The sequence below is a fragment of the Heloderma suspectum genome, chromosome 10 (assembly GCF_057233095.1).
Source record: "Heloderma suspectum isolate Gila_16-S chromosome 10, 16-S_ref, whole genome shotgun sequence".
Classification (NCBI taxonomy): domain Eukaryota; kingdom Metazoa; phylum Chordata; class Lepidosauria; order Squamata; family Helodermatidae; genus Heloderma; species Heloderma suspectum.
In genome coordinates this window covers 12,923,943-12,950,491 of record NC_139467.1, presented here as the reverse complement: position 1 = coordinate 12,950,491, position 26,549 = coordinate 12,923,943, and the positions used below count along the sequence as shown (strand labels likewise).

General features: G+C 45.2%; 1 protein-coding gene across 1 annotated transcript; it reads left to right on the top strand.

Annotated features, from left to right (window-relative positions):
• Nucleotides 1-1,935: 1,935 nt before the first annotated feature.
• LOC146337721 (phospholipase A2 inhibitor and Ly6/PLAUR domain-containing protein-like) lies at nt 1,936-24,290 on the top strand. Its single transcript, XM_084815177.1, has 4 exons — nt 1,936-2,055; nt 14,753-14,905; nt 20,335-20,484; nt 23,860-24,290. Exons 1-4 carry the CDS (start codon nt 1,995-1,997, stop codon nt 24,027-24,029), a joined length of 534 nt encoding a protein of 177 aa, XP_084671303.1. The 5' UTR covers nt 1,936-1,994; the 3' UTR covers nt 24,030-24,290.
• The last annotated feature ends 2,259 nt before the right edge of the window (nt 24,291-26,549 follow it).

Here is a 26,549-nt window from a genome sequence, read left to right as displayed (position 1 = left end):
GCAAGCCAGGGCCAGCCGTACACTCACACCTTACGTTCTCCCAAATTGAGACGCTGTTGCTCATTCAAACCTTTTCCGAAGAAATTCCACTCCTGTTCTCCCCCAGGGCAAGGGGCCTGGGCCCGCTTGGAGGAAGCAACAGATGAAGGCCTCTTGCATGCCATGTGATATGAGAGCAGCTGACACACCTGCTCTTCCCTTCCTCAGAGTGCAATTGCCCAGGAGCAACTGGCTAGGCAGGCCTCTGCTGAATCAGGCACACTCCGAGACTCTGCTATTAGGTGCTGTTAGGTAATTTTGGACTCTGGACTTCATGAAAATAATGAGCACGCTGTGGAAGAAAAACTCGCAGTCTCCCCTCTCATTTAAAGAAGTGGCTGGAAGCACTTCCGTGGCAGGTATATATCGACCTGTTTTCCCACATCTGGAGTAGTGAAACAGGTTTTATGCTTGGATTTGGCATCATTTATCAAGTTCTCGAAACCTCTGAAACACATCAAATACTGAGGTGTGTTCAATTAAAGTCATTCCTCCTTCCCATCACACCAGTTGTTCGGCTCCTCTCCTTGGCCTATAAATCATTCTGCATCAGGCACTTCTGACATCAGTTGCCGTGGCTGGTCTAGCTCTGATCCAGGCCCTCCTGGCTCTTGATCTTCTCATCACTATGAAGGCGCTCCTGAGTCCATTCCTCATTTTTGTCTTAGTTTCTCCAGGTGAGTATGAACCCATTCTATATTCTTGTTCTTTTTTCTGGGAGGGAATACAGTATATCAGGCTGGCTGGAGAAAGGCCAAGAACATCTACAGTTCTTGAAGCCAAAGAGGAGAGTCAGCTTATCTGGGAAATTAGGTTTTTATTCCCTAGTAGAGTCAAAGGATATGGATAGAGGACTCCACAGAATTGAATGCAGTCTAGGTGTTTAGAATAGGGAAGAGTCACTTGACACCAGAATAATAGAGCTTACATAAGTTGTAGATATAAACTGGCTTTACGTTCTTCCCCAGGAACTTTGGGCATCGTAGTTCTTTGGAAAGAGTCGGAGATCTCTAGCACAGAATGTTCAGCCTTTATAAAACTCTTCCCAAATCTGTTGATCGACTCTACATAAAAAGGAACCACGGTGGCTTAGTGGTTAAGATGCTGAATTGCAGACCGGAAGGTCGGCAGGACAGCAGTTCGAGACCCAAGTGCTGCATGACGGAGTGAGCTCCCATCTTCCCGAACCTAGCAGTTCGAAAGCAAGAAATGGCAAGTAGATAAATAGGTACCACTTTGGCAGGAAAGGTAACAGAGTTCCATGCACCTCAGTGTTCAGTCATGCCGGCCACATGACCACGGAAGCATCTTCGGACAGCGCTGGCTCTTCGGCTTAGAAATGGAGATGAGCACCACACCCTAGAGTCGGACACGACTGGTTGGGGATGCCTTTACCTTTTTAGAGAATGAGTGGTGGTATATAAATGTCCTAAATAAGCAAGGATGTCTGGAACTGTACCATTCTTACCATACAGAATTTCTAGGTCAGACTGACTGAGCATTTCTAAGAACTCTTCTTCCTACGGAGACTTGGCTGGAAACAATGGCTGTTTTCATCTATATTGTAAACAGATATAGTATTGGGATAGATCTGTTAAATAACCTTGCTTTGATATTTGCAAAACGATAAAAAGAGAATTTATTGGACATGGATTTAACTGTATGAAAAGTAGGAAAAATAGTTTTGTAACACACTGAAAACAACACTCCTAACCCTTCCAAATGACTTTAAGCTGCATTCCAAAGCACACTTCCTAGGGAGTTATCAGTGGAATAGTTATGGATAATTACTTGTGGAGAAAAGGAAAGGGACGCTGGTTTTAGCTGTGAAGTATTGTATGACCTATGTAGGTGACCCTGAGGTTTTACAACCCTTTCTTCTGTCTGCAGTGGCACCTTTGAGATGCAAAACATGTTTTGGCTGTGGAGAAAAATGTAGAGATGAAGATGTGAGGATGGAGACGTGCAAAGAAGGTCAAGATGCTTGCCTTACCGTGGTTGCTAATTACACAATATGTGAGTGAGAAAAAACTCTTGTCTGTGCTTTGCTTTCATCATTTGGTCTCTGGGACATCCAGGAATGGCTGACATGTGTCCTTGGGGATCACTACGAAAACCTGAGCTCTCCTAAAGTCCTATCTGTAAAGTTATAGCTATGCATTCTTCACTCAGTCATGGCTTTATATTATAATAGTGACTACTTTTACCTCGGATACATTAAAGTTTCTAACATGTATGATTTACACTTAAGTTTTTAAACCCCAGACATTTTAAAGCCCAGACATTAAGTTTTTAAACCCCAGTTGTTCCTTCATCATTTTATGTGAAGTGTTAATTTGGTCCTGCTCAATTTCACAACTTAGAATATTTGGGTTCAAAACACCCTAGTGGGTAAGCATACCATTCATTCATTCATTCATTCATTCATTCATTCATTCATTCATTTATATACATACACACACACACACACACACACATTCAGAATTTAAATGAACTGCACAAATTGTTTTATTTTATAATAATTTTTATTTGCATTAAAAACAAAAGGGGAAACAAAAGGGGGAAAAACAGCAACAGAAAAAAAGAAAGAACATGCATTATCTATTAACAATAACTGTTCACATCCACAGTGAAAAGAAAAGAAAAGAAAAGAAGAGGAAAAAAGGCATCAATAGTACAGTTTTAAATATATACATTAAATAAATAAGCATCCAGATGAAATTGATGACCATTTGGATAAATTTAGAATAACAGTAAGGGTGCAATCCTATGACCCCTAGATGGTATCTGGGAGACATAGGATAATTTTGTTTCTGGGATCTGAGGGCAGAACCAGGGCTCTGACCTCAGAGCCCCGAAACTGTGCTCCCCACCCCCTCCCTGGCCTTCTCATGGCTAGTGTGGTTCTCTCCATGTGGCTACATCTCTGTGCTCAGAAACAGAGTGCGGAGATAGCAAAAAGGGTGCATTCCCAGGGGCGGGAAGGGGAGGAGACCATGGAAGCTGCATTACACAGCTTCCTATGCACATCCTGGCCTCCTTCCCCCCACCCTTGAAGCTGCACCTAGGTGGGTGAAAGTGCCCATCTCAGGAAAATGCAGGGTGACCAGAGAACGGAGGCTAGGATCGTCTCTGTGCTCTGGCCGCCTTGCACTGGATACCCGGCAGCCTCCAACTGCAGAGGCTGCCGACTATCAAGGTAGGATTGCGCCCTCCAAACTTCTGCCCATTGAATGATAGGTAGAGGGTACTTATCTTTCCATGCTTGGAGTATGGATCTCTTTGCAACTGTAAGGGCTCTCAAAGTCCACTTTTGCTGTCCATCTATTAAATCACAGGAATATAATTTAAAAGCACACAAACCTGGGCAATTATTACAAATTCTTTAAGAACAAAATTTATGCATGCAACGACTTCCAACCAGAAAGATGCCACCACAGAGCATGCCCACACCATATGCCTCCATGAGGCACTGTCCTCATTGCCAGCATCTAGCAGAGGTAGCCAGCCTCTTCTTAAGAAGCCTCTGTGGCATCCAACATTTGCAAAAGAACCTTTTTCACTGTATCAGCCTCCATTTTAAATCTACAAAAATAGCACATATGGAAGCTAGGGCAACTTTCCATTGCTCAGGTTCGATAGAGCCTTCCAGTTCCCTATCCCATTCCTCTCTAACGTTCTGAACATCCACTTTATTACATTCCAAAAGAAAGTGACAAAAAGCTATAGGCTCAGCTTTATGTAAAGAACCAGTTAGCTCTTCCAGCAATGCAGGAGAGCTGAAGCACTCGTTGCAGGCCGTATGTAAACACCAGCAGGTGCTGTAGTTGAAGATATTGCCTCCCAGCATTAGACATTAAATTATATGTCAGCCACAGTGCTGACTGAGGTAAAAACTATTCATTCAGTCTTATTAGTTGATCTAGGGCACAATCCTACCCATAGATAGAGAAAAGACCTACAACTCCCAGCATTCCCCAGCCAGCATGGCTAGCTGTCTAAACATGCATTTCTCTGTCTAAACACGGATAGGATTGGGCCCCTAAAGTGCCCTTAAAGTATAACATATGAAACTGACCAAGAAGTACTAACAATCAGAGTATGTTCCCCTACATTTCTCTTCCGTGTTTCAAGTTTCTGGTGATCATCCCTTCTGGTGGACGGCTTGATAGCCAATACGAGGGACAGGGACACCCAAGACTAGGGATAGGTGAGAGTTTCTTTTCAGTTTGGTTTTGATAGGATTTTGTCAAACTTTGCAAAGTGCCCCATATTAGATAGCTATTAGAAACTAGAGATTAGAAACAACTGAACGTGGGAGAAATCAAAACTGACAGATTTGTCCATCCAAGCCCAGGGCTTGAGTGCTTAGCTCTAAAAAGTCTGGCTTTGATTCTCTGTGTATTCAACTATGTTAGTGGTGATTTAGGGTTGCCATCTCTCTTTTTCTGACAGGTTCCACATCTTTCTCTCTCAATCTCTCTCTCTCTCTCTCTCTCTCTCACACACACACACACACACACACACACGTCAAGCAGGTACAACATGCTCCTCTCCGTGCCTGGAATAGCTGTATCTATGGAATCTGGCTGGTGTAGATGGGTTAGACTTTTGTTTTGGTTCATTTTGATAAGAATTTACTAAAATTCACAAATTTCTTCATTATTAAATTTCATTATTCAGAATGGAAAGCACTTAAAAAATTTTTTTGAATGAAATGCAGGGGGGGGGAATTTGACCATTCCTAAATGAGACCACTGGAGAAGGAAATGGCAACCCACTCCAGTATTCTTGCCAAGAAAACCCCATGGAACTAGGGATGGACGAAAGTCCCTTACCTGATCCCGCAGCTTGCTTCGCGGTGGGGGGGAGCAGCTCCGTCCCTCCCCCCGAAATTCTGGGTGGGGAGGGAGGTGCCCCATCCCTCCCCGCTGAAATTCTGGCCGGGGGGGGAAGCGCCCCGTCCCTCCGTCCGAAATTCTGGCTGGGGCGGCGGCGCCCCGTCCCTCCAGCCAGGAAACCTCTTCTCCTGCCAGGACGCAAATGGCAGCGGCCATAGCCGCTGCCATTTGCGTCCCTGCAGTCAGCCGTGATAGGCTATGTAAATGTTTACGTAGCCTATCACGGCTGATTTTTTTTGGGGAAAAAAAGCGCGTACGCAAATGGTGGCGCCCATGGGCGCCGCCATTTGCGTACTCATTTTTTTTCCGCCAAAGTCAGCCATGATAGGCTACGTAAACATTTACGTAGCCTATCATGGTGGTTTTTGAAAATCTAGCCGTGATTGTTGTTGTTGTTGTTGTTGTTTTACTTGGAAATGGCGGCGGCGGAAGCCGGTCGGAAGACCGGCCGCCACCGCCGCTGCTGAACTGCCGCCGAACTGCCTCCGGGAGCCGCCACCACCAGGGACATTCGCACAAGGTAAGTCCCATCCCGGGGGGGGCGGACTGTTTCTCCAACAATTTCGGGGGGCTGAATGCATTGGCATTCGGCCTCCTGGAGATTCGTGGAGAAATTCTCCGACATCTCTACGAAAGTATCACAAGGCTAAAAGAGATGACGCCAGAAGATGAGCCCCTCAGGTCGGAAGGTGTCCAATATACTACTGGGGAAGAGCTAGGGATGTACGAAAGTCTCTTACCTCATCCCGCAGCTTGCTTCGTGGTGGGGGGGAGGCACTTCGGTTCTCCCCCCGAAGTTCAGGTGAGGGGGGGGAGGCGCCCCGCCTCGCCCGGCCAAAATTCAGGCCGGGGGGGAGGCGCCCCATCCCTCGCCGGCGAAATTCAGGCCGGGTAGGAGCGCCCCGTCTACCCGGCCGTGAAAAAAAAAGTAAAACACACACACACACACCCGTGATAGGCTACGTAAAGATTTACGTAGCCTATCACGGCTAGATTTCCAAAGTCAGCCGTGATAGGCTATGTAAATCGTCACGTAGCCTATCATGGGTGACTTTGGAAAAAAAAAAGCGCGTACACAAATGGCGGCTCCCATGGGGCGCCGCCATTTGCGTTCCTTATTTTGGCACGTCTAGTCTACGTAAAGATTTACGTAGACTACGGTGAAAATAAGGGCAACGCAAATAGCGTAGACGTTTACTTCTTGGGAGGAGAGCAATGACAAATCTTGATAAAATAGTGAAGAGCAGAGACATCACACTGACTACAAAGGTCCTCATAGTTCAAGCAATGGTATTCCCCATAGTAACCTATGTCTGCGAGAGCTGGACCATAAGGAAGGCTGAGCGAAGGAAGAGAGATGGTTTTGAACTGTGGTGCTGGAGGAAAATTCTGAGAGTGCCTTGGACTGTAAGAAGATCAACTCAGTCCATACTCCAGGAAATAAAGCCAGACTGCTCACTTGAGGGAATGATATTAAAGGCAAAATTGAAGTACTTTGGACACATAATGAGAAGACAGGACACCCTGGAGAAGATGCTGATGCTAGGGAAAGTGGAAGACAAAAGGAAGAGGGGCTGACCAAGGGCAAGATGGATGGATGATATTCTGGAGGTGACCGACTCGACCTTGGGGGAGCTGGGGGTGGCGACGGCCGACATGAAGCTCTGGTGTGGGCTGGTCCATGAAGTCATGAAGAGTCGGAAGTGACTGACCAAATAAACAACAAATTGTTTTATCTAAGATTGGAGTAGTTTATATTTTTGGAATAGAATTTAGGGATGTACCGATTGTGTAATCTAATCTGTTCCATCTGTGTCTTGCCAATTGTCAGGTGCCTTTCATACCATCATCCACCCATTGACAGGATCCTTTTTTTTAGTTTTCGAATTGGCACAAATTGGTAAGTGCAAAAATGCACAAATTCCTCCAAAATGCACAAATCCTCCCCCCCCCCCCCGCCGCCAAGCATTTTCATGCTTTAGCCTACAGGGGAAATGTGGATTTTCAACCGTTTTTTTTTTCTTCCCTAGGATGAAATTTGTGCAAAATTCCCAAAGGTTAAACGAATGCTCCATGTGTCCACAGAATCTGCCCAGCAGGGGTAAAACTAGTCCACTGTGGAATCAACAGGTCAGATTCAAAAAATCCAAACTCATTTGCTTCCATTGTGGATTTCTCCAAAATTCCTGATAAAACTCTCATTTTGCTTACCCCATGGCTTGGTTTTTTTCCCCCCAAGGCTACATGAGGCTGAAATATCAAAGAACAGTTTTGATTGCAGGTCTTGTCTACACACACACACACACACACACACACACACACACACACCTTTTTGTAAAAGAATGTTCTTCAGCACAAGAAGCATGGGGGAAAAGGTGGAGCTGGTGTTGGATTGGACAGACCTAGTACAGCATAACTAGGTGATTGTGGTCTCATTTGTTGTTGTTGTTGTTCAGTCGTTCAGTCATGTCTGACTCTTCGTGACCCCATGGACCATAGCACGCCAGGCCTTCCTGTCCTCCGCTCTCTCCCGGAGTGTGCTCAAGTCCATATTCATTGCATCGGTGATGCTATCTAGCCATCTCATCCTCTGCCATCCCGTTCTCCTTTTGCCTTCAGTCTTGCCCAGCATCAGGGTCTTTTCCAGAGAGTTTACTCTTCGCATTAGGTGGCCAAAATATTTGAGCTTCAGCTTCAGTATCTGTCCTTCCAATGAGCAGTCAGGGTTGATTTCCTTTAGGATGGACTGATTTGACCTCCTTGCAGTCCACGGGACTCATTAGAGTCTTCTCCAGCATCACAGTTCGAAAGCATCCATTCTTCGGCGCTCAGCCTTCCTTATAGTCCAGCTCTCAGAGCCATACATTACTACTGGGAAAACCATAGCCTTGATTATATGGACCTTTGTCGGCAAGGTGATGTCTCTGCTTCTTACTATGCTGTCTAGGTTTGCCATAGCTTTCCTCCCAAGGAGCAAGCATCTTTTAATTTCATGGCTACAGTCATCGTCTGTGGTGTGGAGCCCAAGAAAGTAAAATCTGTCACTGCTTCCATTTCTTCCCCTTTCATATGCCAGGAAGTGATGGGGCCAGATGCCATGATCTTTGTATTTTAATGTTGAGTTTCAAACCAGCTTTTGCACTCTCCACTTTCAGCCTCAACAAGAGGCTCTTGAGATCCTCTTCGCTTTCTTCTATTAGGGTGGTATCATCTGCGTATCTGAGGTTGTTGATAATTCTCCCGGCAATCTTAATTCTGACCTGTGATTCATCCAACCCGGCGTTTCTCATGATGTACTCTGCATATAAGTTAAATAAGCAGGGCGACAATATGCAGCCTTGTCGTACTCCTTTCCCAATTTTGAACCAATCGGTTGTTCCATGTCTGGTTCTTACTGTTGCTTCTTGACCCTCGTACAGGTTTCTCAGGAGACAGGTAAGGTGGTCTGTTAGCGTAGTCAATGAAGCAGAAATAGACGTTTTTCTGGAATTCTCTTGCTTTCTCCATGATCCAGCGAATGTTGGTGATTTGATCTCTAGTTCCTCTGCCTCTTCGAAACCCAGCTTGTACTTCTGGTAGTTCTCGGTTTGCATACTGCTCAAGCCTAGCTTGTAGGATTTTGAGCATCACCTTGCTGGCATGTGAAATGAGCGCAATTGTACCGTAGTTTGAACACTCTTTGGTGTTGCCCTTCTTTGGAATTGGAATGTAAACTGACCTTTTCCAGTCCTGTGGCCACTGTTGAGTGTTCCAAATTTGTTGGCATATTGAGTGCAGCACTTTAACAGCATCATCGTTTAGGATTTTAGGTAGCTCAGCTGGAAGACTGTCATCTCTGCTAGCTTTGTTGTTACTAATGCTTCCTAAGGCCCACTTGACTTCACTCTCTAGGATGTCCAGCTCAAGTTCACTGACTGCACTATCATGGCTATCTGGGACATTAAGATCTTTCCTGTATAGTTCTTCTGTGTATTCTTTCCACCTCTTCTTAATCTCATCTGCTTCTGTTCGGTCCCTGCCTTCTTTGTCCTTTATCATGCCCGTCTTTGCACAAAACGTTCCCTTGAGATCTCCGATTTTCTTGAAGAGATCTCTAGTCTTTCCCATTCTGTTGTTTTCCTTGATTTCTTTGCATTGTTCATTTAAGAAGGCCTTCTTGTCTCTCCTTGCTATTCCCTGGAACTCTGCTTTCAGTTGGATATATCTTCCCCTTTCTCCCTTGCTTTTCGCTTCCCTTCTTTCCTCAGCTACTTGTAAAGCCTCATCAGACAGCCACGTGGCTTTCTTGCATTTCTTTTTCTTTGGGATGGATTTCATTGCTGCCTCCTGAACAATGTTACGGACCTCCATCCTTAGTTCCTCAGGCATTCTGTCTATCAGGTCTAAACCCTGAAATCTATTCCTCACCTCCACTGTATATTCATCAGGGATATGATTTAGATCATACCAGAATGGTTTAGTGGTTTTCCCTACGTTCTTCAATTTAAGTCCAAATTTTACAACAAGAAGCTCATGATGTGAGCCACAGTCAGCTCCAGGTCTTGTTTTTACTGACTGTATAGAGCTTCTCCATCTTTGACTGCAAAGGACATAATCAATCTGATTTCAATATTGACCATCTGGTGATGTCCATGTGTAGAGTCGTCTCTTGTGCTGTTGGAAAAGTGTGTTTGCTATGATCAGTGTGTTCTCTTGGCAAAACTCTATTAGCCTTTGTCCTGCCTGCTTCATTATGTACATCAAGGCCATGCTTCCTGTCATCCCGGTGATTTCTTGACTTCCTACTTTAGCATTCCAATCCCCCTATGATGAAGAGGACATCTTTTTTTGGTGTTAGTTCTAGAAGGTGTTGTAGGTCTTCATAGAACTGATCAACCTCAGCTTCTTCGGCATCAGTGATTGGGGCATAGACTTGAATTACTGTGATGTTGAATGGTTTGCCTTGGATTCGTACTGAGATCATTCTATCGTTTTTGAGATTGTACCCCAGTACTGCTTTCCCCACCCTTTTGTTGACTATGAGTGCTGCTCCATTTCTTCTAAGGGATTCTTGCCCACAGTAGTAGATATGATGGTCACCTGAATTAAATTCGCCCATGCTTGTCCATTTTAGTTCACTGGTTCCCAAGATGTCAATGTTCAATCTTGGCATCTCATGTTTGACCACCTCCAGCTTACCTTGATTCATTGATCTTACATTCCAGGTTCCTACACAATATTATTCTTTACAGCATCATAGGGATGTACGAAAGTCACTTACCTGTACTGAAATTTGATTCGCGATGGGGGGGAGGCACTCCATCCCTCCCCCCGAAATTCTGGCCGGGAGGAAGGCGCCCCATCCCTCCCCCCCAAATTCTGGCTGGGGGGGAGGCGCCCCGTCCCTCCCCCCAAAAATTCTGGCCGGGGGGGAGGCGCCCCGTCCCTCCCGCCGCGAATCCTGGCCAGCCGGGAACGCAAATGGCGGCGGCCATAGCCGCAGCCATTTGCGTCCCTGCAGTCAGCCGTGATAGGCTTTGTAAATGTTTACGTCTCCTGATTTCCTGGCTGCAGTCAGCGTCTGCAGTAAACTTTGCGCCTAGAAAGACAAAGTCTGTCACTGCCTCCACGTTTTCTCCCTCTATTTGCCAGTTATCAATCAAGTTGGTTGCCATAATCTTGTTTTTTTTTTTGAGGTTTAACTGCAATGCAGCTTTTTCACTTTCTTCTTTCACCTTTGTCATAACGTTCCTCAGCCCCTCCTCACTTTCAGCCATCAAAGTGGTATCATCTGCATATCGGAGATTGTTAATGTTTCTTCCAGCGATTTTAACTCCAGCCTTGGCTTCATCAAGCCCAGCACATTGCATGATGTGTTCTGCATACAGGTTGAATAGGTACGGTGAGAGTATACAACCCTGCCATACTCCTTTCCCAATCTTAAACCAGTCTGTTGTTACCATTGCTACTTGGTCATTATACAGATTCCTCAGGAGGCAGACAAGATGACTTGGTATCCCCATACCACCAAGAACTTGCCACAATTTGTGATGATCCACACAGTCAAAGGCTTTAGAATAGTCAATAAAACAGAAATAGGTGTTTTTCTGAAACTCCCTAGCTTTCTCCATTATCAAGCGGATATTGGCAATTTGGTCTCTAGTTCCTCTGCCTTTTCTAAACCCAGCTTGTACATCTGGCAGTTCTCATTCCATGAATTGCTGGAGTCTACCTTGCAAGATCTTGAGCATTACCTTACCGGCATGTGAAATAAGTGCCACTGTTTGATAGTTTGAACATTCTTTGGTGCTTCCCTTTTTTGGTGTGGGGATATAAGTTGATCTTTTCCAATCTGTTGGCCATTCTTGTGTTTTCCAAATTTGCTGGCATATGGCATGCATCACCTTGACAGCATCAGCTTGCAAGATTTTAAACAATTCAGCTGGGATTCCATCATCTCCTGCTGCCTTGTTATTAGCAATGCTTCTTAAGGCCCATTCAACCTCACTCTTCAGGATGTCTGGCTCTAGCTCACTGACCACACCATCAAATCTATCCCCGATATTATTATCCTTCCTATACAGATCTTCCATATATTCTTGCCACCTTTTCTTGATTTCTTCTGCTTCTGTTAGGTCCTTGCCATATTTGTTTTTGATTATACCCATTTTTGCCTGGAATTTACCTCCAGTGTTTCTAATTTTCTGGAAGAGGTCTCTTGTCCTTCCTATTCTATTATTGTCTTCCGCTTCTGCACATTGCTTGTTTAAAAATAATTCCTTCTCTCTTCTGGCTAACCTCTGGAATTTTGCATTTAATTGGGCATATCTCCTCCTATCACTGTTGCCTTTTGCTTTCCTTCTTTCTTGGGCTGCTTCCAGTGTCTCAGCAGACAGCCATCTTGCCTTCTTGGTTTCCTTTTTCTTTGGGACATTTTTTGTTGCCGCCTCCTGAAAAATGTTGCGAACTTCTGTCCATAGTTCTTCCGGGACCCTATCTACTAAATCTAGTCCCTGAAATCTATTCTTCACCTCCACTGCATATTCATGAGGAATCTTAATGAGCTCATATCTAACTGATCTGTGGGTCTTCCCTATTCTCTTTAGTCTGATTCTAAATTGTGCAATAAGAAGTTCATGATCTGAACTACAATCAGCTCCAGGTCTTGTTTTTACCGACTGCATAGATGTCCGCCACCTTTGGCTACAAAGGATGTAGTCAATCTGATTTCGGGTATACAACTTTTTAAAAAAACAAAACAAAATGTGAACATGAACATCTAACGAAAGGGTCAATGATCCAAACATAATTTCCTTATAATCTATATATGACCATAACACAGGTATCATTAATAACACCCCCCAGGAGTGAATACACTTACACTGTGTAACCCAGTTTGATAGTGCTTGCGTTTCAATCTCCAATCTCCTGTGCTAAAATGGATCAAGCAGAAGAAGCCAAGCTAATATGTGTCCAAATCCTGATTAGAGACAACTATATTTCAGAGTATCAATACAAGATCAAGAAACTCATTCAAGCCAAAGGGAGTCATTGTATTTAGCCTCAAAACCTATCTGGCCTCTTTCTCTAAAAGAACCTTGTCTACCTGTTTATAACTTCTCTCTATTGTTCTGAAACAAAAATTTCTCACTCTATGGGATTTGTCTTCCCAATGCTGGACCAATAGTGGATGTCTAATATTACTGATCTAGTCTCATATTCTGATTTTCATATTTCATCTAGTATTGTAAATACAAAATTAATTCCAAGGAAAATTCTGGCATATACCACAAATCTGCCTTCTTCCCATCAGCAGGATTTACAAACTGTATCAATTTTAAACAATGGTCACAATATTTACAATGTCCACTGGGAAAATTTCCTATTGGAAGACTTGATCTGAGTAAGAGAAATGTCCATGAGTGTTTTTCTTCTCTGAGATTTATCACTTCTAACTACTCAGTACCCTATATTTCTAGCTCTTTTGTAAGATAGATGATAGATGATAGATGATAGATAGATAGATAGATAGATAGATAGATAGATTTTCCCTTTGCATTCAGCTCTATATTTTACCATAATCCATTGATGGATTATCTTAAAGAAACACAGTTATTTTAAATGGCAAACTACATACCATCCTATCACTGGAAGCTTTTTATTTGGGTGATAGTAAGGATCTTCTACTCATATTATCCATTCTATTTCTAGTTCTCTGTAACCATCTCTCTTGATGGTCCCTTTGTATGTGGAGCTGACACGAGTTATCAGACACCATTCTCCATTATGACTCAGTTGTACAGTTTCTCTTAATATTTGCGAATTGTCCATCAAGAACATTTTCTCTGATATGTTTAGGATGTGAACTATCATACCAAAGGAGCATGTTCTGATCTGCATTTTCCCTATTAATTATACTCATTCAACCTCCTTCCTCATTTTTCACTAAGCTGTCTAAAAAGTTGATATTCAGCCAGTCTTTAGTCATCTGAGATTTGATATGCTCCGTTCTAGCATCCCCCCACTTAGGGCACAATCCTATGCATGTTTAGACAGAGAAAAGCTGGCTGGGGAATGCTGGGAGTTGTAGGCTTTTTCTCGGTCTGAACATGCATAGGATTGTGCCCATAGAAAACTCCATCACCTCCTCCAGATTTCCTTGCCAGATCAGAAAGATATCATCCATGTATCTGCCCCCAAATTTGACAAAGTTGGAGAAAAGATTGCCAGAAGAATTTATGTACAGATCTTCAAAGTGTCCCATCTATATCTGTATCTTCATCAGCCAATTCTGCTTCCATGGGGGCCCCATTGCTACTCCTTGTGCCTGCCAATAGAACTGTCTGTGGAATGACAAATAGATTTAGAGAGAACCAATTACATGAGAGCGGCTATGTGATGCATAGGTGGTGTCTTTCTTGCTCTAGAATCCTGAACTCTTTTCACAGAATAATGCTCCTGCTTGGGCTATATTTCTATATAACAAGGTGACACCTAAGGTTACCTTCATTAGAGCTAATAAGGTCCAACCTATCATTAGAGCTAATAAGGTCCAATCTCATCTTTTTTTTCATAAAGACCATATAATCTCTTATATACAATTTATTTGTACCACAAAGGGGGCAAAACTAACCTTATATATTTTGATAAGGATTCCAGGACAGAATTACTGCCCGAGAATACGGGTCTCCATGGAGGCAGACTAATTGCTGTTTATGCTAAAATATTTTGGGTAATATATAAAATACAAGAGTATGAAGCTCCATATTTTGCAAAATATTTAACTTTCCAGTTAAATATCCCAAACTTAACCCTTCCTCCAACAAATCTCCAATCTCTCTCTTTATGTTTTACAGAGGATCCTTTGTACATGGCTAAAATTATTTCTATCACTGAGTCATCTGTACACTTCCTTTTCACAATCTATTGTATACAGGAAAACAGTAACCTCACCTTTATCTGCAGGTTTAATAATTATCCTATCATCATTGGCTAAATGATCTCCTGCCTGTCTCTCTCTCTCAATTTCGAGTTCACCCACTGATTTTTCTGTGTTCTTTCACATTCTCTCTTAGTATGAAATCATCAAAATCTTGGATACAAGGTTTGACACCACCTGGTGGAATAAATGTGTATTTAGGTTGAAAAAGGAGTGTCAGAATATATTTCCTGATTATCTTTGAAATAATCTCTATGTTTCATGTTCTCTACAAGTTTACACAGTTCAATCCTAACCAATAAGGAATTGTACAATGGTGTCCAAATGAAACAAACCCTAGTTCGAAATGCTGTTTCAAGCTTATCAAGACTTCTTTTCTGATTCTTTTTCACAGTGGATGTTCCGCTTGTGTTTGCTTACAAGGGATGCGTCAAACTTGCCGAATGTCCCGCACGGTATTTTTCTCTGACTTCAGTATCTGGTAAATCCATCCAGGAGAAATATCACTGCTGCCAGACTGATGAGTGTAATGCACAAAATCTCCATTGTAAGTATCTACATCATTTTAGACTCCATCTGCATTTATATAAAACCCAGTTGCAATTATTCCAGTATGAGAAAGAAAAGACAGGATGGTGCTATGCAGAGGAGAGACACTGACTTGATACTCAGTGGCTGAAGTCACCATGGGTGGGAACCAGGCTGCGTGAACACAACTCACTCCTGCGTGAGTGAATGACTGCCATTCATTCTAAGGGGAAAATTAAAGCCCTGCATTCAGGGACACCGTTGTAGTGAGTGCAAAACCTCATGCACTGGGAGTCTCACCAACAGGAATCCCATATGGGTTGCAAAGGGCATCTTATCCCCTCTGGCCCTTGCAATATGCAAGCTCCAATAACACACAAAGACATATACAGACAGTCCATGATATTGATGGCTATTTCCTCAAGTTAGAAATAGAAGACTGCAACCTTGAGTCTAAGACTATTCATTTTTTCCCATTATTATTTTTAATAGCAATCTTTTGTTCCCTTATACAGAGACCTTTCTTTAGGAGTTGGGATTATCATGGAGAAAAACAAATAATTTCTCTGTAGACCGAGTGCAGAAAGTAACATTTTACCAGCAACTGCTGCTATCCAATGAAGGTTTAAATATCATCAGGGCTCCATGTATCTTCCCGCCTCTCCTGAAGATGGCTGCAGTGAAAACAGGCTTCAGTTCTGGCAAAACGCCTGGGCCTGGCTGAAAATGCTAACTTTCCCTGACAAGATGAGCCAGATGCTGTCCTAGATGGGTTGCTGGTCCTTGATAGCCAGATTCAAGAACTCTGTCTGGGCGTATCAGTGACTCTTGGGAGATGAAGCATTCACAAACAGAAAGGGAATTAGTCTTGGGCCTGGCCTTGTCAGAATGATGGGCTCTTTTCCTCCACAGAGTAGGTTGGAACCCTGAAAAAGAGCACTCCTCTTGTTAGATGAGGATATATAGTTTTGCAGGTCCCATAATCCTCATTAAACCACAATTCCTAGGATTCTTAGTCAGCTGCCATGACAGTTAAAGTATTATACTATGAATATAAATGTACAGTATTGTTAGAACACATATTTGCTTGCTGGAATACATTCTAAACATTTGGGAGACTTTGTATCAAAGTCTTTTTTTAAAAAAAATTATTGTGAAATTTCATCAAAACAAAAAAGAGGAAGAAAATTAACTATATTAATTTGACTATATCAATTTCAGTACTTCCACTGAAGTATTCTACTTCCATAGTGTGTGTGTGTGTGTGTGTGTGTGTAGACATGTATATATGAAAAATATGGCTAAAAATTATACGTAAACTTCACCAAAAGCTGACCAAATATCCAGATAAGTATCCAGGCTATACACCACCCATTCAAATGTGGAAAGCATTGTAAGATCTTCAGTCTATTGCATTACAGGAGATTATTGTTTATTTTTCCATTGTTGTAAGATCAGTCTTTTATCTGTCAAAAGGGAATGAGGAATCCATTTGCACTGACTGTGGTTACCATTCCAAGAATCAGGTGAATACATTAAAAGGACATGTATGAAAGAGCATTCCAATACAATGTTTATCCATATAATAATCTCCTCCCCAGAAGTGGCAAATATTGGACATTACCAACAGACATGTTAACAGAAGCATTAGCTACGCTACCACCATTTGCGTACACTGGGGTTTTTCCCCCTGCTGTGATAGGCTACGTAAATATTTACGTAGCCTATCATGGCTCACTACAGGGATGCAAATGACAGCGGCTACTACAGCTGCCATTTGCATCCCTGCCTGCCCAGCGGCCGGATGTCCAGCTGTGGGTGGCTAGAGCTGGCCGGCGGCTCCACGGCTTGGCCATGGAGCAGAGCCAGCTGGCCACGATTCCGGGGGGAGGGGCAGAGTGCCTCCCCCCCTGTCGAGGATTCCAGGGAGAGGGACGGAGCACCTCCCCCCACCTGCGGAACCCAGCGGAGCCAGGTAAGCGGGGTTTCGTACACCCCTACAATATACTACTGGGGAAGAGCAGAGGGAATTTCGAAGTAGCACCAGAAAGAGTGAAGCGGCTGGGCCAAAGCCAAAAGGACACACAGCTGTGGATGTGTCTGGTGGTGAAAAGGAAGTCTGATGCTGTAAAGAACAATATTGTTTAGGAAACTGGAATGTAAGATCAATGAATCAAGGTAAGCTGGAGGTGGTCAAACATGAGATGGCAAGATTGAACATTGACATCTTGGGAATCAGCGAACTAAAATAGACAAGCATGGGTGAATGGACATGGACTCCACCTCCACCAGACAGTCGACACCAAAATTAGATTTTTATTTATTATTGCATAATACTATTATCGCAAACATCCTTTGTAGCCAAAGGTGGTGGACATCTATGCATTTGGTAAAAACAAGACCTAGAGCTAATTGCAGTTCAGATCACGAACTTCTTATTGCACAATGTAGAATCAGACTAAAGAGAATAGGGAAGACCCACAGATCAGTTAGATATGAGCTCACTAATATTCCTATTAGAAGGGGAAGAAATGGAAGCAGTGACAGATTTTATTTTCTTGGGCTCCAAGATCACCGCAGACGGCGACTGCAGCCATGAAATTAAAAGATGCTTGCTCCTTGGGAGGAAAGCTATGGCAAACCTAGACAGCACAGTAAGAAGCAGAGACATCACCTTGCCGACAAAGGTTCGTATAATCAAAGCTATGGTTTTCCCAGTAGTAACGTATGGCTGTGAGAGCTGGACTATAAGGAAGGCTGAGCACCGAAGAATTGATGCTTTCGAACTGCGGTGCTGGAGAAGACTCTTACGAGTCCCCTGGACTGCAAGGAGGTCAAATCAGTCAATCCTAGAGGAAATCAACCCTGAGTGCTCATTGGAAGGGCAGATAGTGAAGCTGAAACTCAAATATTTTGGCCACCTAATGCGAAGAGAAAACTCCCTGGAAAAGACCCTGATGCTGGGAAAGATTGAAGGCAAAAGGAGAAGGGGACAGCAGAGGATGAGATAGCTAGATAGCATCACCGATGCAATGAATATGAACTTGAGCACACTCCAGGAGAGAGCGGAGGACATGAAGGCCTGGCATGCTATGGTCCATGGGTTACGAAGAGTCGGACATGAATTAACGACTGAACAACAATTGATCATAAGGGGTTTGTACCATGATTTGTTGGTCCATGGATGGCCTTTGTGGCATTAAAAAAGCCCCATGCATCATGGACATCTGCAAGATACTGGATTTCTTGAGCTTTCTTTATCCACCAGGTGTTCTTAAGTTCTCTAGTTCTTCTTTGGACCTCAGTCTTTGCAGTGGTGTGGATTTTTTTTTCCTAGCAGCATAATTGATGTCTTTTTGCCATATTTGGAAGGCTTTCCTTTTCTTGTCAATAATATGTTCAATCTCCCTATCATTCTCATCAAACCAATCCTGATGTTTCTTAGTTTGGTATCCAATAGTTTGTTCACAGGCTGCGATAATGGAAGTCTTCAGTTTATTCCAGTGTTCCTCGACATTTTCAGGGGTTTCCATAGATAGATGTTCCTTAAGAGTTGTTTGAAAGCAGGCTCTCTTAATAGGATCTTGAGGGGCTTGGTTGTTGATTTTCCATCTTAGTTTTCTTCCTTGGAGCCTACGTTGAGGTAGGGATGTCAGAGAATTCTGTGACAGATCTCGGTGAGACCGAATGCCAGTGCATTCAGCCCCCCGAAAACCATCGCAGAACGAAGTCCCCACCCCCTCAACCCATGAAAGGCACGCGGGATGAAGTGCCCGCCACCCCCACCCCATGAAAAGCACACAAAAAGGAGCACTTACCTGCTCCCATCTGCGCTGCTTTGTGAATGGTGGCCGTCCTGTGGCTGCCATTCACTTCTTCCTCTTCAGCCGTGTTAGGCTACGTAAATACATACGTAACCTACCACGGCTAACGCAGGGGCTACCGCCATTTGTGTACACTTGGGTTTTCCCCCTGCTGTGATAGGCTATGTAAATTTTTACATAGCCTATCACGGCTCACTACAGGGATGCAAATGGTGGCGGCTACAACAGCCGCCATTTGTGCCCCTGCAGGGCTGCCCAACGGCTGGATATCCGGCTGTGGGCAGCTGGAGCTGGCTGGCGGCTCCGTGGCTTGGCCGCAAAGCAGAGTCGGCCAGGCAGGATTCCGAGGGGGAGGCATGGAGTGCCTCCCCCCACCTGCAGAACCCGGCGGAGCCAGGTAAGCAGGATTTTGTACACCCCTACGTTGAAGGACAATCTTAATGGCCATCATAGAATGAACTAATCTATGGTCTGTCCAGCAGTCATCAGCACTCGTCATGGCTCTAGTAAGGAATACATCACAGTGATCTTTGGCACGGACATAGTCTGAGAGATGCCAGTGCTTCGACCAAGGATGCTTCCATGATGTTTTAAATTTATTTTTCTGGTGAAAGAGTGTGTTGGTAATAAAGAGCATCCCAATACAAAGTTTATCCATATACTAATCTCCTTCCCCAAAGTGGCAAATATTGGACATTACCAACAGACATATTAACAGAAGCATTAACTGTGTTACAGCTCCAACAATTATCTGACTTAGACAAAGCCTTATTAAAGAGACATTGCAGCATCCAGCAGGCATGAAACAAAAGGTTTTGCTAAATAAGACCTAACCTGAGATCCATAGATGCATCAGATAGAGATGATAAAGCAGTGATCCATTGATCAGACAAAATGCAACAATCCAGTTCCCTATTCCATTCCTGCTGAAGACCCTGTTTATTGTATTTATTCACTGATAATTATTATTTGTAAACATGGATCGTGGGTTAGTATAACTGATGGGCAGCAATAAGTGCTTCCAATAGTGGAGGACTCTGAAACTGTAAAAGCAGCAGTACCTACCTAGTTTCTAGCAAATGTTGCAATTGCAAGTATCGCCATTCAGCCATAGCAGGTCAGTTGTCTCTGTCACACAAAGCTGAGAATGACAAAAACTCATCATCAGCACCCAGTAGTTCATCCAAGGTAAAAATCACCTTATCGGTCCAAGTCCACCACAAAAACAGTTTCTCACCAATTGTATGAATCTCAATGAGAGGTACTTGGTTGATCTCAGCAGCTAGGAGGGATCGCAGTACTGCCAAGTCTGGTTTCCTCCTGTAAGGCAGGAGACTCCAGATCAGCCTACACAATCCAGATCACGTTTTGTGCCACAAGCAGACAGCAGGAGGGCTGCAGGAAGTGCTTCTAGAGCAAGAGCTCCAGGTGACCCATCGAGAGAAGATTGTCCCAGGCAAAAGGCTTTCGAAACCCATGTCAAGGTATTTGTAAAATTTCATCTCACAGCGCAGTAGATGTGACCGTCTTTAGGACTAGACATCCTAGGGCAGAAGATGCAAGAGAGAGAGAAAATGTGATGGTCATGGAGCTTTGCGCTGACTCTGGGGTTTGGGTTTTGCAGTGCCAAGTGAGAAGAGCCTTAAACCCAATGGGATGCGATGCCCGGGCTGCTTCTCAAAGAATTCAGATTATTGCGACACCTTGGAGGAAACTGTCCAGTGCCTCGGCGTTGAAAATCAATGTGTCGAAACTACCTTTATCCTCAGTGCACGTGAGTAGAGTTACCAATCCACACCAGGGCATGGGGAAGCCTGCACTGTTTCTCTCATTCTTTCTTCATTTTATTTTAACTGAGTAACTTTGCAACTTCACCTGGAATGCATGCTTATATTGCTGCTCTTATGCTCTGCACCTGACGGCAGGAACATGATATCTCTTAGTTCTTTGGCTGCAATAAAGGTGCTGCTAGTTTCACCTCTCCCTGTTTTTCCACATTCACACATCAAGCATTTGTTTCAGAGGTCAGGTCATTAGGACTTTTGTCAAGCAGGAGAGTAACTGAGCTGTCAGGCATCGAGCAGCACTCTCAGGGCTCTCGCTGTGCTTTTCTTAATATTTCCAAGATTGCTCTTGGTATGGGCTGACAGTCTGGCTGCATGAAGACCTGGGGGCAGGGTGGGGAAGCAGCTTCATGAATGACTGGAAGGCCTGTCACTCACCACAGCCATCCTGCTTGCAGTGGGGCTTGGACACAGCTCCGGAGACAGTCAAGGTCAAGCCCCAAAGCAAGGTCAGTAGCGCAGTCAGAAGTCCAACACGGAGAAACATAGAAGACCTGGGGCAGCAGGGGAATACCAGGCAGGAGTCAGGGACCTGACATCTTTCCAGCGCCTAGTGTCCGCAAAGGAAAGCACTGCAGCCTGAACCTGAAGAGTTGTGCGAAGAGCACACCTGCAGGCCATTACCATCACCTGAGGTAAGGTCTATCCATTGGCAGGGACTTCCTCTTGAGTACACCTTTACTCGTGAGGAGTGCATATTCCTCAGATGGCAGCAAATCTTTCATGTTTGCACCACCTTACCCCAGCTTTCCAGGTGGGAAATTCAATACTTCAATGCCTTGCTCATGAGTAAGTCTTCACGCATGAGGAGTCCACACTCCACATTCCTCTGGCAGATACTCCTGCATCTGGCAGCTGGCTCAGCTTTGGCCTTTAGACACCCCCTGTGGCTCCCTGGGGCTAGGTCACTCCATGCTTTCTTGAATCTAATAAGCCAAGAAGATGGTTGGCCTATAAACTTAGAAAGGAAAAATAAAAGAAAACAATTGTGAAAATAAGTGAAAGTGGATTAGAATTAACGGATAATGTGGCATCCACTACGCCACTTGTGGCCCTGTTTTTTCACACGATAGGCCACACAAATATTTGCATTGCCTATTGCATGAAAAAAAGCATTTTTTGCAACCATTTACGGCTGCATTTACCTTAATCTAAGTCCTTTACGGCTGCAAATGGCATCCTGGACGCCATTTGCATCTGCTGTCAATCCCCCTCAGCCAGCGATACAGCAATGGCAGCTGTATCACTGGCACTTAGGAGCTGGCCGGCGACTTCTCAGAATGCCACAGAGCAGAGCCAGACGAAGCTAGGGGTGTCAGAGAATTTATCGCCGAAACTTCGGGGGGCCGAGTGCCAACACATTCGGCCCCCCGAAGTAGTTTCGGGGAGAAATTCTCTGCCCCCCCTGACCCCCCCCCGGGATGGGACTTACCTTTCCCGAATGTTGCTCCCGGCGGTGGGTCCCAGCACCGGTTCGGCAGGGCTTCGACAGGGGTGGGGGCGGCAGCCGGTCTTTCAACCGGCTGCCGCCGTCACGATTCCAAGAAAAGTAAAAAAAAAAAAATGCCCCCGTGATAGGCTACCTGACGATTAACGTAGTCTATCATGGCTAGATTTGCAAAGTCAGCCGTGATAGACTACGTAAATCATCATGTAGCCTATCACGGGTGACTTAAAAAAAAAAGCGCATACGGCTAATGGCGGCCCCCATAGGGAGCCGCCATTCGCATTCCTTATTTGGTCGCTGTAGTCTTCGTAAAGATTACGTAGACTACGGCGAAAATAAGGGCAACGCTACTTGCGTTGCCTTTATTTTCGCTGTAGTCTACGTAAATCTTTACGTAGACTACAGTGACCAAATAAGGAACACGAATGGCGGCTCCCTATGGGGGCCGCCATTAGCCGTACACGCTTTTTTTTTTTTTTAAAGTCACCCGTGATAGGCTACGTGACGATTTACGTAGCCTATCACGGCTGACTTTGCAGATCTAGCCATGATAGGCTACATAAATCGTTATGTAGCCTATCATGGGGCTTTTTTTTTATTATTACTTTTCTTTTGAAGTTCGCGGCCGGGGAGACGGGGCGCTTCTCCCCGGCCTGAATTTCGGCCAGGTGAGGCGGGAAGCCTCCCCCCTGGCCTGAATTTCAGCCGGGCGAGGCGGGAAGACACCCCCCGCTCGCATGAACTTTGGGGGGAGAAGCAAAGCGCCTCGCCCCCACCGCAAAAAAAGCTCCGGGACAAGGTAAGTCCCTTTCGTACATCTCTAGCCGAAGGGGATTCCGGGGGGAGGAACAGATCACCTCCCCCCAAGGGCTGATTCCCGGCTGGACCAGCAGGTAGGGAACCCGCCCATCCCTACCTCCACGTAGGGTTGGCGGAGAATCTCTTGATGAATCTCCGGGAGGCCGAATTCCAACGCATTCGGTCCCCCGAAGTTGGTTGGGAAATTCTCCGCCGGCCCCCCGCCCCCCCCGGGATGGGACTTACCTCGTGCGAATGTCCCTCTCGGCGGGGGGTCCCGGCGGTGTTTCAGAGGCGTTTCGGCAGGGGCAGGGGCGGCGGCCGGTCTCCCGACCGGCTGATGCCGCCGCCATTGCAAAATGCAAAAGAAAAGTTAAAAAAAAAGGCACACCCGTGATGGGCTACGTAACGCTATTTGCGTTGCCCTTATTTTCGCCGTAGTCTACGTAAATCTTTATGTAGACTAGACATGCCAAACTAAGGAACGCAAATGGCGGTCCCCATGGGAGCCGCCATTTGCGTACACGCTTTTTTTTTTTTCAAAGTCACCCGTGATAGGCTACATGGCGATTTACATAGCCTATCTTGGCTGACTTTGGAAATCTAGCCATGATAGGCTACATAAATCGTTACGTAGCCTATCACGAGTGTGCTTTTTTTAAAAAAAAAATCCTTTTTTTTTCGTGGCCAGGGAAACGGGGCACTCCTCCCCAGCCTGAATTTCGGAGGCGAGGGATGGGGTGCCTCCCCCCCGGCCTGAATTTTGGCCGGGCAGGGTGGGGTGCCTCCCCCTCCTTGCCTGAACTTTGGGGGGAGGGACGGGGCACCTCCCCCCCACCGCGAAGCAAGCTGCGGGATGAGGTAAGTCCCTTTCATCCATCCCTACCTCCACGTCATCCTCTGAACAGGAGTATCCAGAAGGAGTACGAGAACAGTGCACAGACGTGCCCTGAGGAATCTTTCCACTTATACCTACACCCTCAGGCAAGACAGTGTCATTGTTTTGTAATCTCTACAATATAACATTCTCATATGCATTCTCTCTTTTCCCCTCCCCCAGTTGGATTACCCAATGAAACTATTTCTCTCCAAGCCTGTGCAAACAATGAGATCTGTACCTACCCCACTGGAAAGTCAGTAGTAGCAAATGGACTGTTGAAGTATGATATCCGCCAACTGGAATGCCAAGCTGCCAAGGGATCATCCAAGCAGCCCGAACGTGAGGGGTAGACAGAAGAGAGCAATCACCTCCTCCCTGCATATTCCACCCTTTTGGGAGACACTTGGGGCCCCAGAGGTGACAGCACTGAGAGACTGGGACTCATGATTTGGTAATTTTCTCCTAAGACACTGGGAGAGGCTGAGTGGGTTCCAGGGGGCCAGATAACAGAGGGTTTAGATGTGCTCTCCTGGGGCCTTGGGCTCAAACACAGTATGATGTATGGATTGATTTACACTGAGTCAAGAACATTCAAAATAAATTGATACTGCAAAATAGAATCTGTGTTTTGCATATTTTCCCATGAACCTTTGTTGAGGTGTGAAGATGCTGGTTGTCGAAGATGCCATCTTTGGGCTTGACTTTGTGCAGGAAAAATGGCTCACTGACCAAACGTGCTTGAGTCTCTTGACTCTTCCTCCATAGAAAAGGGGATTGTGTCTTTGCAATCATTCATGCAAAGGTGTCATTCACCTTCCATCTCTCCCAAAGAAAGTGAGGCTGGTGGCTACCAGGAGGAGGGCCTTTCCTGCTGTGGGCCCCCGGCTGTGGAATGAGCTCCCTGGAAATGTTTACCTGGCACCTACATTGTTCTCCTTCCGGCACCAGGTGAAGACCTTTTTATTCTGCCAGAATTTTAGCATTTTAGCTTCTTAACCTTTTAGCTCTGGTGTTTTAAATCTGTATTTTAAACACATTAGAAGTGCGTCATTTTGTAAAAGAACATTCCTTGGCGCAAGAAGGACTGACCAAAATGCAGCTGGTGTGGAATTGGACAGACCTAGCAGAGCAACACTGGCTGACTGTAGGGATGGATGAAAGTCCCTTACCTGATCCTGATGCTTGCTTCGCGGTGGGGGGGGAGGCGCTCCATCCCTCCCCCCGAAATTCTGGCCGGGTGGGAGGCGCCCCGTCCCTCCGGCCGCGAAACCTCATCGTCTGCCGGGACGCAAATGGCGGCGGCTGTAGCCTCAGCCGTTTGTGTCCCTGCAGTCAGCCGTGATAGGCTACGTAAATGTTTACGTAGCCTATCACAGCTGACTTAAAAAAAAAAAAAGCACGTATGCAAATGGCCGCGCCCATGGGCGCCACCATTTGCATTCCTTATTTTGGCATGTGTAGTCTATTTAAACATTTACTTAGACTACGGCGAAAATAAGGGCAACGCTATTATTTTTTACGCGCTTCCCCCCCCCCCCAAAGTCAGCTGTGATAGGCTACGTAAACATCTACGTAGCCTATCATGGTGTTTTTTTTAAATCTAGCCATGATAGGCTACGTAAATCTTTACGGAGCCTATCACGTTTGTTTGTTTGTTTTACTTGGAAATGGCGGCGGCGGCCACTGCCGCCGCCCCGCCGCCACCCTGCCTCCGGAGCTGCTGCCGCCAGGGACATTCGAGCAAGGTAAGTCCCGTCCCGGGGGGCAGGGGGGACAGACAGTTTCTCCAACAATTTCGGGGGGCCGAATGTGCTGGCATTCGGCCTCCCCAAGATTCGTGGAGAAATTCTCTGACATCCCTAGGTGACTGTAGTCTCCTCAAGGATGGCCAAATACACCAGTTTCATTGCTTCGTGCATTTGAATGCTTTAAAATCTCATGTTCTTTACATTCTGAATGTGAAGAAATTTGTGAAGTTTTGGGAAATTCCTATATAAAATGAACCAAAACAAAATTGTCGCCCATCTACATTGGCCAAATTCAGCCAAATTCAATTGGTACATCTATTCCTGGCATGGGGAGGGCCATGTTGTACCTGCTAAGCACCAAAACAGACAACAGCATCAAGTAGCAAAATGGCCAACAGCACAAAGGATGCTGGGATGCATGGCTGCCCATCCGGAGGACTGCAGGTTCCTGCAGGAGGGAGGATGGTTAGAGAATGGTTAGTCTAAGCAAGTTGTGGAACATGATTACCGGCATGTGTGGTAGTGGGAGTCACAGTACCTCTTGCAGAGGTTAGCAGTGGTTAGGCTAACCTCACACCATGGTTAGCCTAACCACCCTTCCCCAGTTTGTGTCTGAACAGGGCCAAAGAGTGATCCCCAGAAACTTGAAACAAGGAAGAGAAATTAACAGGAACGATAATGTTCTCAATGTAAAGTACTTAATATTAATAGATTTGGATAGGGATGTACGAAAGTCACTTACCTTTTCGCAGCTTGGCTTCGCGGTGGGGGGAGGCGCTTCGCTTCTCCCCCTGAAGTTCAGGCGAGGGGGGGGAGGCGTCCCGCCTCGCCCGGCCAAAATTCAGGCCGGGGAGAAGCGCCCCGTCTTTCTGGCCACGAAACAAAAAGTAAAAAAAAAAAAGACCCCGTGATAGGCTACGTGACAATTTACATAGCCTATCACGGCTAGATTTCCAAAGTCAGCCATGATAGGCTACGTAAATTGTCACATAGCCTATCACGGGTGACTTTGGGAAAAAAAAACACATACGCAAATGGCGGCGCCCATGGGGCGCTGCCATTTGTGTTCCTTATTTTGGCACGTCTAGTCTATATAAAGATTTACATAGACTACGGCGAAAA